Source organism: Varanus komodoensis, unplaced genomic scaffold, assembly GCF_004798865.1.
Source record: "Varanus komodoensis strain SLA01 unplaced genomic scaffold, ASM479886v1 scaffold19, whole genome shotgun sequence".
NCBI lineage: Eukaryota > Metazoa > Chordata > Lepidosauria > Squamata > Varanidae > Varanus > Varanus komodoensis.
In genome coordinates, this window is record NW_025335550.1 from 21,974,306 (window position 1) to 21,986,431 (window position 12,126).

The 12,126-nt window shown below is 43.8% G+C and overlaps 1 protein-coding gene across 1 annotated transcript in view; it reads right to left on the reverse strand.

Annotated features, from left to right (window-relative positions):
- The window catches only part of DDX58 (DExD/H-box helicase 58), a 41,069-nt gene that overhangs the window by 17,758 nt on the left and 11,185 nt on the right, over positions 1-12,126 (reverse strand). Inside the window, 4 exon segments of the mRNA XM_044428075.1 lie at positions 3,983-4,136; positions 5,834-5,941; positions 7,293-7,415; positions 9,163-9,313. Coding sequence (XP_044284010.1) covers positions 3,983-4,136; positions 5,834-5,941; positions 7,293-7,415; positions 9,163-9,313 — 536 coding nt within the window.

A 12,126-nucleotide genomic window follows, 5' to 3' on the forward strand; every position in this document is an offset into this window, starting at 1 on the left:
CCCCCCCCCCACCCCACTCCATCCTAGCACCCCACCTGCTGCACTCAGGTAAGTTGAAAGATGCAGCTGCAGAATCACTAATGCTGAAGCAAGAGTCAGTTTCTTGGACAGTTTCCGGAGATGATATTGGAGGTACCTTCTTGTCCTTCATCTCAAGAAGCAAAATCTCTTGGCCGGCCCTGAAGATGATAGACATATGAAACAGGCCCTGTCAAAGGGACAAAAGAGTAAACAACATTCAGATTGGAAACCATGCTTGAAGTGAAATGTTCAAAGAGCATGTTTCTTACCTAAGTTTTCAGCAGCTGTGAACGAGGGGAGGTGTAGGAAGGAGAGAGGTTGAACTGGGTTTCGCAGGGGTGGATCAGAGTTTGCCCTGGAAACTGTGACTCAAACCTTCTTCTGTGGGCACAGTTCAATTTACTCCCAGGAAGTTCTCTGAAATTGAAGCTGCAACTCGGTTAAGTTGGTGACTCAGAAGTGTGAAAATTCAAATTTTAGCACCAGGCAATCATAGGCACCCTTAAACCATTTTAAATGAACACTGATGGAAATGAAAAACTTTGCAAGTGCTCTAGGCTATGGTGTGCTTTAGGAAGCTAATTAAATGCCATGCATTCTGTTTTAATGTTAAAATAAAATAATGAAGGGGCCTGACTTCTTAAAGACTACTGTTTCTTTGACCCCTGTGGAGGTCAAATGATTTTGCAGCCACATCAGTTCTCTTCCTCCCCAAATTCTTAATGGTGACATTAATCTTTTCCAAGGTCAGGTCTGTCTTTTCCATGTACAGCAAAACCTCTGAGGGAAAGATCTCTTATGCCTGAGGGTGGCCACTAAATTTCATCAACAGTGGCATTTGCATTGAAATGTGATTTTATCAAAAGAGATTTTTTCCCTCCCCCAAATTGCAGGCTGCCTTGTGAACTGCACAATATTTTTGTCATATCTGCTTCATGTGAATTATTAAAGGTTTCAGTGCAAAAGCAACAAACAAGTGTATTCTCACCAAACCATCCCCCTGTCCCACTCAATATTTAAAAAAGCAAAATGAAAACCTTTTACACTGAACTGGGTTGGTTTATCTTATGTGATCCCCTGATATCATCTTTTTGTACAGATATATCTATATTTGTGGTAAGTCTGCAATTGATATCTGTTCCTTTCTGCAGTTAAGGAGCATGAGACCAAAGCCGTATTTCACAATCAAAGATAGTATTCACAATAACAAGTAATTACTATTTGCACATCTTTAATATACATTAAGATTGTAGTTAGCTAGAAAAAAACCTAAGTGTGATTTAGGTACTGCTAACCATTCCATTCCCTTTGAAATTCTTTCTTTTCTTCTACACAAAGAACAGGGCCTATGGTAGGATTCTACACTCACACCAGTGTTAATGGTTCTGCTGGGACAAGACTTTGGATGCCATTACGTCTTTGGATGGCCAGGATTTCTTCTCAATCACCCCAGTGTGCCAGACGCACAATAACAGGCTGAAGTTAAAGGAAGCCAGATTCCGGCTGGACATTGGGAAAAATTTCCTGAGTGTTAGAATAATATGGCAATGGGACCAATAATCTAGGAAGCTTGTGTGTTCTGCCATACTGGAGGCATTCAAGATGCAGCTGGACAGCAATCTGCGAGGGATGCTTTAACGTTGAGCCCTGGATGGAGCAGGGGGTTGGACTCAAGGGCCTTATAGGCCCCTCCAACTCTACTGTGTTTCTATGATTCTATGAGTGTTTGTATTGACAATGTACTTCTCTAAAGTTATGGAAATTACAGGACTGCAAGTAGAGGAGAGTTCATTTAGGTGCATTGCAACTTGTGGATGTCTATAGCAGTATAGGTGAGAACGTATTTATCAAAATGCTGTGCGCTACAATGCAAAGAGAACAAACCAGCCAATATTAAAGGAAATCAACCCTGACTGCTCTTTAGAAGGCCAGATACTGAAGATGAAACTCAAATACTTTGGCCACCTAATGAGAAGGAAGGACTCACTGGAGAAGTGCCTAATGCTGGGAACAACTGATGGCAAAAGAAGAAGGGGACGGAAGAGAATGAGGTGGCTAGATGGTGTCACTGAAGCCGTCAGTGTGAGCTTAGGTGGACTCCGGGGAATAGTGGAGGACAGGAAGGCCTGGAGGAATGTTGACCATGGAGTTGCGATGGGTTGGACACAACTTAATGACTAAACAACAACAACAATCCAATACATGTCTACTCTGAAGTAAGTCCCAATGAATTCAGTGAGAGCTACCCAAGTAAGTGTGTATACAATTGCAGCCATAAATAAGTCTCTCTGTATGGCTCACAATTCAGTTAATTCAAAGTATTTAAAACCAGGAGCAAACCAGATCTGTTGTCAAATGCATAATTGCATTTAATCTCATTCTCTCTCTCTCTCTCTCTCTCTCTCTCTCTCTCTCTCTCTCTCTCTCTTAGTATTTGGCTCTCCAGGAGTGAAAAAGTAATCTGCGATGGATAAATAAAGTCTTGAGGACGGAACAAATGTATGCAGGGAGAAACTACATAATTGGGTGTCTGGTGTGATGTTGCTTGAAGGTGGTGGGTACATTACCCATCACCCATATTACAGGAAACCTCTCCCCAGAACCGTAACCGTCTGAACTGGGCCAGTTACCAAATTCCTTCTATACTATTAGAGCAAAAGTGATTTGCAGGGCTGGACATCCAATTGTCAAAATAGATTTGGCCATTCAGCCAGTCGAATATTGTCAGATACTGGCCAGGTATCTTGTGGCAGCATCCATTCTACCAGTGAAAAAGGGGTTAGCCTTCCCCAGTGCTCTGTAACTCGGCATCTCACCCACAGCAGTATCTCCTGTGTTTACCCAGTTCCGCCTCGGATGAGAAGACGTGATGAAAGCCAGGAGAGCAATGCAATGCCAGGCAAGAGCGTGATGGTGCTCCTGGACCTGCAGTGCCCCTGTGGATGGCGCACCGCTGAGCTCTGGGCTGCCTCCTCCAGCTTGGCCTCTCCCTAGAACAGCCACAGAAAGAAAACCTGCTTCCATCCCCATGAGGGAAGTTTCTGTCGTTCTGCTTCTCCTCGAAGGGGGAAAATGGGGCAGAACGGAGTCAGTCAAAGGTCAGCAAGAGCTTCAGCCCCCTTGAGGAAATCCAGGAGTGGGGAGCGTTCCTGGGCTCTGCTCTCCCCATTACTCTGTCAGGTGGTTTCTTCCGGGCAGTCACCACTGGGAGTCTTCTGGAGTCTGCCGGCCCACAGCAAAGCCAGGACTCAGGAACTCAGGACTCGAAGTCTGGGCTCAAGAAGAGAAGGACCCTCCTCCTCCAGAACTAGGATCAGCCCCCAGAAGTTGGTCCTACCCCACGCTAGCTACTGTCTTCCACCATGTACATGCACATGTGGACCAGCTCATACAAATGTATAAAGGATCACCTTGATATTTCCATTGGGAGAGCCAGTGTGGTGTGGTGGTTAAGAGCATGGGACTGGGACTCAGGCAATCCGGGTTCAAGTCCCCGCTCGGCCATGGAGCCACCTGGGTGACTTTGGGCCAGTCACAGACTCTCAGCCCAACCTACCTCACAGGGTTGTTGTTGTGGGGATAAGATGGAGGAGGAAAATGATGAAAGCTGCCTTGAGCCCTTTGTAGGAAAAAGGCAGGATATTAAAAAAAAAAAAAGTACCAAGGTGGACTCTGTGGCTCAAAAGCAGCTTCGAATAACATCTGAAAAATGGATGATAATTTTCAACAGGATCATTTTGAAGGTGTCTTTACTTAGATGCTTACAACCTAGTGCTACGCATGTACAATGCCCAGATAAGCTTCTGCGGCTCACTTCAAAGTAACAGCCTGTGTTGGAATGCAGCCTTAATTCAGTACAGGACATCTTTAACAATTGCATCTGCCCAAAGCAAACCCTGAAAAGCACATTGCTGCTATGATCTGGGATGAAGGAAGCTAGAAGGGGGGACTCGGCGCATACTTGCTTCTTTTGAAGCTCTCCTCGAAGACCTTCTTCTGTTGCTCGTACACTGGGACTTTAGTAGCAAGGAAGACCACTTTTCCTCTCCGCCCAGCAGGCATGTTGTGGAGGTGATGGTCGCAGATCATAACAGACACAAAGGTCTTTCCAGAGCCTGTGAAGATGCATGCAGAAAAAAGGGCTGACTGAATGCATTTGCAGAACAAATTGATCACAGAATGAACTAAAATGCCTTTGCGTGTTCCTGCATCTTCTGCACTGTCTGCTTACAAGATGGATTTTTCTCCATGCACCAGCTGATGAACTGATCCTGTAGGAGAGTCAGAATTATGAGTGGAGAAGTCCCTAGTTCGTCCTTACCTTCTTTCATCTTTTAATTTAGACAATGTAAATTGCTTAGACATTTACAAGTATGCTAGTTAAAAATTCTACAAATGTAACATTTAAATCATATTAAGAATGGGATACCTACCCTCTTACCCAAGAGTACATCCCATTGAATTCAATGGAACTTAAGTCTCAATAAACATATATAGGATTGCACTATAACTGTTTTACCATCTTTTTCTGTAATATTGCAAGTCAAACACTTGTGCTTTGGGGCAAACAATTATAATGGGATACTTTTAAATTTTATACCACACATAAGTAAAATAACTGTGCTATATTATATCACTTTCTGGGGCATCAGTTTTGTATGCTAATTATCCTAGTTTGCAAGGATTTTTTCCCCAGAAGTTTTACAGTTCCAGATTTTCCAGAAAATCCAGATCATTGTTATAAACAACTAAGAAGTGCTAAACCACTTGTGATAATATTAATGATGATTTGTACTGTGTTGTATGTAAGGCAAAGACAGAAAACGTATTAAGCGTTACTGCCAAGAACTCTGTCAGCTATGAGCCCAGGCAGTCTTCCACTGAGTGGCATGATCTACCTGTTTTCCTGTAATATTTTGGCACAGAAAAGAGGCAAAGCAACCACATCATTTTACTGCCTGGAATGCATCTTAACATCAACAAAAGAAGCACCCGAGGAATCTCTATGCCCTAAAAGTTTTCCTCCTGCCCAAGATGGTTCTGATAACTGAAATTCACAAGCCCTCCTGCATCTGCAAGGAAAGCTGTGCCAGATGTAGTAAAATATTATGTGGAACACCCAAACTATGAAAAGGGAGAGCTGAGAGGGGCTAGGAGTGATCACTGCAGATGACAAAAGCTATTTGCTTTTAAGCAGCTGCCCTGTTTGCATCATTCATGGCCACAATGCCAAATCTGCCTCATCTCTGTCACACAAAACTGAGTCCTCCATTGGACTATCTCCTCTAACTGGCAGCAGATATCCGGGGTCCAAGGAATGCGGAGGAATCCGAGTCTGCTGTGCAAGATCTTTTTTTAGCATAGATGCCAGGAAATGAAATTAGGACACTGAGCATCTAATGCTCCAGATGGCCGATTCTCCCCAGAAAGGGACACCAGGTAAAAACCTCTTTATTTCCCCAGCATTTTAAAGCTTAAATAACTTTAATCTGGTTTTATTAATATTAATATCCTCAGTCGCATTTTATCTTGATCGTTTGTATTTATGGTTTATTTCTATTGTATTGTAAGCCAACCTGAGACAATTGGTTTGTATAGGACAGGATAAAATATTCTAAATTAAATAAATAAATAAGATTATCCGATAACCAAACTGTTTCGATCTCTGCCCTGGAAAGAACTGACAAATGTAATTTCTTGGTTTTCCCCTGGAATTTTTTCTTAGCAAAACTTCAAATAAACTGTAACACGACACATTTTCAAAAAGGCCACTTCTAAGTCTCATCATGATTCAGAAGCAAAATGCTCTTACCAGTAGGGGCACTAATGATGGTGTGTTTGCCATCGAGAGCCGGCTGGGCAAGTTCCTTCTGGTAGGATCTTGCTTCCTTTGGGACTTTAGTGGTTTGCCGAGAGACATCTGGAAATACAAGCAAGCCACAGCTGCTTTGATTGCCCACTTCCTAAATGTTACATTTTAAATCACTTACCAGCTACTGTAATTAGTGATATGGAAACACAGGAGGCTGCCTTTCCTGAATCAGACCGTTAGTTCATACAGTTCAAAACTGTCAACCCTGACTGACAGCACTAACCAGGGTATCCAGGTTGGGTCTTTTCTAGCACCAGCTAGAGAACCTGGGGACTGAACATGGGACAACATCTAAAATCTCCAGCGTGGAAAGAGTCTATGGGATATATGATGCACTTGTGCATTGATGAATGAAAAGATTTCCCCACATCCTGGCTTATGTGGGTGTTTCAATCACATGTTTAATCAGAGAGGGAGTTCTGGAGATTGCTTACACAGTTCCAAGCAAAAGAACACAAGTTCTTTTTATGGCAGACATACTACTATCTACAGAATTCAAAAGTTCAAAAGCTCAGGCTATTTAAGGTAAGACATCCCTGGGGCAGCATCCCCCTGCCTACTGCACTGTGTTGCCTGAGAAGAAATGATGATGATGATGATGATGATGATGATACACTTTTATACTGCCCCATAGCCCCTAGAGTATAATGTAAGCTGCAGTTCAATCAGCTGAAAGAACACTTCAGGAGAAAGCAGCCCCAGGATAAGGGAATGACTTCAAACCACTCAAGATGTAGCTATGAGAGCTGCTATTAGCAAAGGAACCGCATGTCATGAACACCCAAAGGCTTCCATCCTGTGCTCACTTACCGCAAAGCAAGCACTGCTGAATTTCAGTGGTACTTACTTGTTTGTAAACACGCACAGGATCAGACCGAGAGGCAAAGAAATCCACGAGAGCCGGCTGCCTTGAATTCTGCACAAATGCAGACAGCCTCCCTGCCCAACACAAGCACAGGCGTATTGCTCCCCGACAGCTCACTCGGGGTCGATTAAGATGCACTAGGCTAGAGCCAGACTCAGGCTATTTACAGAAGACCTGTGTGATTTGAATTGGCCATGCCTACCTAAAGTTCTACCGATTTCAGCAGGTCTGCTGCAAGCACGATTAAGTCTGCTTTTAACCCCATGCCTGATGATTTGTCCCATCTGTGTGTGTTCAGCCAGGTTTGTAGTTCTGCATGAAGGCCCAGAAACTGCAGCTCTGCTCCTCACCCAAAGGTACAGGAGGCCACATCCTTCCCCCCACCCCAATAGCCTCAGGTATCTACACCGGAAGGTCCTGGGTCTAGTGGCCCATCCTTCAGGCGTGAGAACATCCTCAATGCCCACAGACTGCTCTGTAAGGGCGATTAGAATCCAGGATGCTCATGCTAACACCATGTTCAGATCATCTTACTTGAAGGTGCAGATGGACTTCCACAGTCAGATTCTGCTTCTTCAGAATAGTGTAATTGTATGTCTACGATACAGCTGTCCTCATTGTCATCTGCCATTACAACGTCGTTGTCATTCTTGCTACCTGAATACAATACAAAGAAGCATTTAGTATTTGCATTGTAATTTTTTGGCACACCTGGGCAAAAACATTAGGAGAAAACATAAAAGGAAGAGTAGCACAAAATTTGATGCAGAATTTAGGCTTCCCAGTAATATTGCTAAGATTCTAGTCCTCATAATTATGCTAAAACAGTTGCTAAAGGCTCAGGGTAGCTGTATATGAGTGTTTTCATGCATATTATGCATGTCCAACACAAATATGTACAAGCTGACTATTTTTTAAAAATAATGTCTTTCCAAAAACATTTTCAAGATGACTAATATAAGAATGTAGTATAAAACCTATCAATACCAATGAAAAATATACATTAATCAATCAATAGAATAATCTCTATACTTTTGACTAGCTGGAGTTATCTGGGCTGTTTACAATATATAAAAATACTATATTAAAAACATTTAAAACATCATAAAAAGGTTATCATACAAAATTAAAAACCAATTTAAAAGCAAATAAAAATACAAATCTGTATGAATTGATCAACCAACCTGTTTAAGTAGCTTACACAGCCCCCAAACAACTATTTAAATGCCCTGGAATAGAGGACAGTCATAACCTGGTGCCAAAAAGTTGGCACCAGGCAGGGCCTCAGTGGGCAGGTCATCCATAACTGGGAGGCCACAAAAGAATAGCCTTTCTCCTCATTGCCACCAACTGAGCCTCCCTTGGAGGAGGTTTTTGGAGGCAGGCTCCAGGAGTTGAGTGTAGCATCCAGGTAGAATGTGGTCAGGATAGGAGCTCCGTCAAAGATTGTGATCCCAAACAATGCATGGCTTTATAGGTCAAAACCAGCCTCTTGAATCGGGCTCAGAAGCTTATAGGCAGCCACTGCAGGCAAGCCAGAATTGGGGTTCTATGATCTGAACATCCGGTCCCTGTTGTTAACCTGGCTGACACATTTAGCACAAGCGGCACCTTCTTAACTGTCTTCAAGGGCAGCCCCACACAGAGTGCACTGCAGTAGTCTAGCTGAGAGATTACTAGAGCGGGCTATCTGCATCCAAACAGGGATGTAGCAGACGCTGGCAGAAGGCACTCCCAGCCACCAACACCGGGGCATCGAGTTTCAAAGACAGCTGAAGGAGCACCCCCTGCTCCTTCCGGGGAAATCCATGGTGTATATTCTTGGGAATGAAGCATGAGCATTTCAAAAAGAAAGTATCACAACTAAATAATTCCTTCACATCATCCATTTCAATAACTGTGGAAGGCACTATTTAGCTTTTCAGCCTCAGCTGCCAAACCATCTGGCAACTTGCTAAGTAGCAGCCCAGCTTGGAAGAAAAAGTGACTGTGCAGAAAGAGGTCACTCAGTCGGCCGGACATTTCCAAACACTGAGCACCCCAGAACCCCTTTTATCCATGCTGAACATCCCTTCACTCCAAAGGGAGCAAGGGACTCCCTACACGTGTGGATGGGTGTCCGAGGGTGCCCAGTTGGCCCTTCGAGGTGCATGGGAGTCACTCAGCCAGGGCTTTACAGCCTTCCTCCTGTCGGAAGGAGTTCCAGACTTGTTCCTGTGCCATCTACGTTCAACACTTCCTATGCCAGCCTTCACCAACTCCAGGTAGGTTCAGCTACAATTCCTCTCGAAGATGGCAGCAGCGGCCCAACCACTTGGAGGGCACAGAGTCTCAGAAGGCATGCGTGTCTTCTTTAAACTCCCAAAGTAATGGAGCAGAATGTGAAGCAAAGGCGCAATTGTACCTTCTTTCATGTCCCACAATTCGCTTTCCTTGAGATAGTCAGCCTGATCCAGTGCCAGCTGAAAGGTTTTGGGCCAGTTTTCTTTATCTGTCCTGTACAGGCATTCTAAAAGTTTTGCTGCAGCTCCTGCTCTGCCATTGTTTATTTTAGCCTGCAAGTCAAACCACAGAACAAAATTATGAGCATGAGCAAAAGAGAGAACTGGACATTTTTCTAGTGAAATGCTAATGCTTGGAGGTTAGTTGTAAAACTTCAACTAAACTGATGGACTTCAACTAAAGGAAGCATACTGACTACAGGAGATGCTCTTTGTAAACAGGCCCATTATCTGTTTCGGTTTAAGTATGTTAATTCCTTTCTATTACAGAGCAATCGTAGCAATCCACCCTCGACGCACGTAGGCCTCTGTGCACCATTACACCTTGCCCCCTGCTTTTAATCTAGGCTGCCAGTTTTGGCCATCTTGATATAGCACAGGGAGGGAGGGAAGCAGGGACGCTGACAGGAACGCATATAAGTTCTGGACCCCCTTTTTTCTCTCCTGCCCCCTAGCCCACCCCTTTTTCTTCCCCCCATGGCACATTTGTGACCTTAGGGGAGGCAGCTGACCTGTTTCTTCCCATTAAGGCTGCGAGACAGCTGGGTTGGGGGTTCAACCTTTGGGTCCCAGCTCCAGGATCACAAGAATAAGCCCACAGCCTCCCCAGACAACACAGGAAGGCTGTCAGATTGTGCCCTGAATCTGCAAAACAATCTGCATTTCTCAGGTTTTGTTCACTCTTTGCTCTTGCTTCTCAATTGGCCTGAGAAAAAAATGTATTTTAAGCACTTGTGTCCACTACAGTCTTTCCCCACTCCTGTGCAGCCACAAGAAAAAAGGCAAGTTTGGATAATGTTTCAGATAAATAAGCTCCATATAGTAATTACTCGTTTTCTTGTTGAAAAATAAACCTGGAAGTTGACTCTTGGGATTTTAGCATGGTATGTGCAACCCTGTAAAGTTGAGCCTCCTTGGAAAGATCCAGAGCATAATTCTTTTTGCCCCCAAGAAACTGCCATGGAAGTACAAGGGGTTTTCTTGGGGCCAAACCTCAAAACAGGGTAAAGCCTAACATAGAAAAAGAGGAATAATGAGAGAGGTATCCTATGAGAGCAAGTTGGGGTTGGGACATTGCTGGGCAGGGTAGGCAAGGTATTTTGAAGGACAGGCAGCTCCGTAACACACACATCTGGGTATGCTGAAATTGCCAGGAACTGAAGGAAGCAGAAGGACATCTTCAAAAACAAGAGAATGCCTTTAAACATTTATATCATCAAAACTCTGCTCCTGTAATATACATTCTCTTAGATCTTCAAAGACAAAAATAATCCTTTAAATCTATATCTTCCTTCATTCACAAACTTTTAATGTAATTAGTTTGCTTACCTGCTCTATAACTGTGATATTAGTATGTCCGCGGAGCATCAGAGATCAGAAAAAAAATCAAGTTTCTGGGATTTTTATTTATTTATTTATTTAGAGTTCTGCTTTCTGAACATGTCTAATTACTGCTGAAAAGTGGGGAGGGAGCAAAACCTTGTTGGAACTGTGTTAGCCCAAGAGGTCCCAAGAGTTGGAAATTTTGGCTCACATCAAATTGAGAAACAATCAAGGGTAAAGGAAACTTCACAAGTAAGAAGATGAGAACTGAACTGCCAATTCTTCTGGTCCCTTGTTAGTGGCAGAGAAAGCAGCTAGTTTTATATCTGGGCAGAAGGGATAAGACAGTGAGCAAAAGAAAACAGTCATAAAGCAACTTAAAGTCTTCGGTTTAAACAGAAAACCGTGTTGAAGCTTGAGAAATCCAGAGAGAGGAAACCTTTTAAAGTTAATTTAAAATAGCTTTCAAAAATACAGTAAAAAAGACCCTCAGAGAATCACCTGGATAATCCATGAGTAACCAAGGAGATCTTTAAAGGGCCTGCATAAAGGGCTGTTTTGACCTGGTACCAAAAAGATGGTAAGTTTGGCACCAAGGTAGCTGCAACAGGGAGGTTGTTCCAAAGATGGGAGGCCACCAAAGAAAAGGCCTTTCCCCTTATTGCCACCTTTCAAGCCTCCCATGGGGTTGGCACATGGAGGAGGCCTCCAGAGGTTGAGCACAGTATCCAGGTAGATTGTAGTTGAAAGAGGTGCTCCAACAGGCCTTCTTGCCCCAAGCTGTGTAGGGCTTTATAGGTTAAAGCCACCGCCTTGGAAATTGTATAGGTTAAAATCAGCAGTTGCCCAGATCTGCCATTCTGAGTTGCCTTAAATAAAGAGAACTCTAGCAGCAGCATGTTATGGAGCCCTGCTTTGTAACTTCACCAATGCCAAATAGTGTCAAGGGGACCCAGCATCTCCAACATGATCTTGTGCTATGGTGATCAATGGCACTGATTCCCAGGAAAAATTCCCAGGGACATGCTATCCCTCTATAAGTACCTCAAAGGCTGTCACAAAGAGGAAGGTCAAGATCTCTTCTTGCTGATGCCAGAGTGGAGGTCATGGAATAATCAGTTCAAGTTGCAACAACCCAGATTCAGGCTGGACATCAGGAAAAGCTTCCTCACTGTCAGTGCACACGACAGTGGAACCAGCTGCCTAGGGAAGTTGTGGGCTCCCCCACACTAGAGAAATTCAAAAAGAAACTGGACAGCCCTCTGAGTGGGATGGTGCAATGTGGTGTCCTGCAACAGCAGGGGGCCGGACCAGATGGCCTTCATGGCCCCTTCCAGCTCTACTATTCTATGATTCTATTGCCTTGGTTAGTTATTAGTCACAGAATCAGAAGCATTAGAAATGACCTTGGAGGTCATGTAGTCCAACCCTTTCGCTCAATGCATGTACAGCATCCCTGAGAGATGGCCATCCTCCAGACTTTGCTTAAATACTTGGAAACAAGAAGTCCAAGATGCCATTCCCATTGCTGAACACCTGTTAGG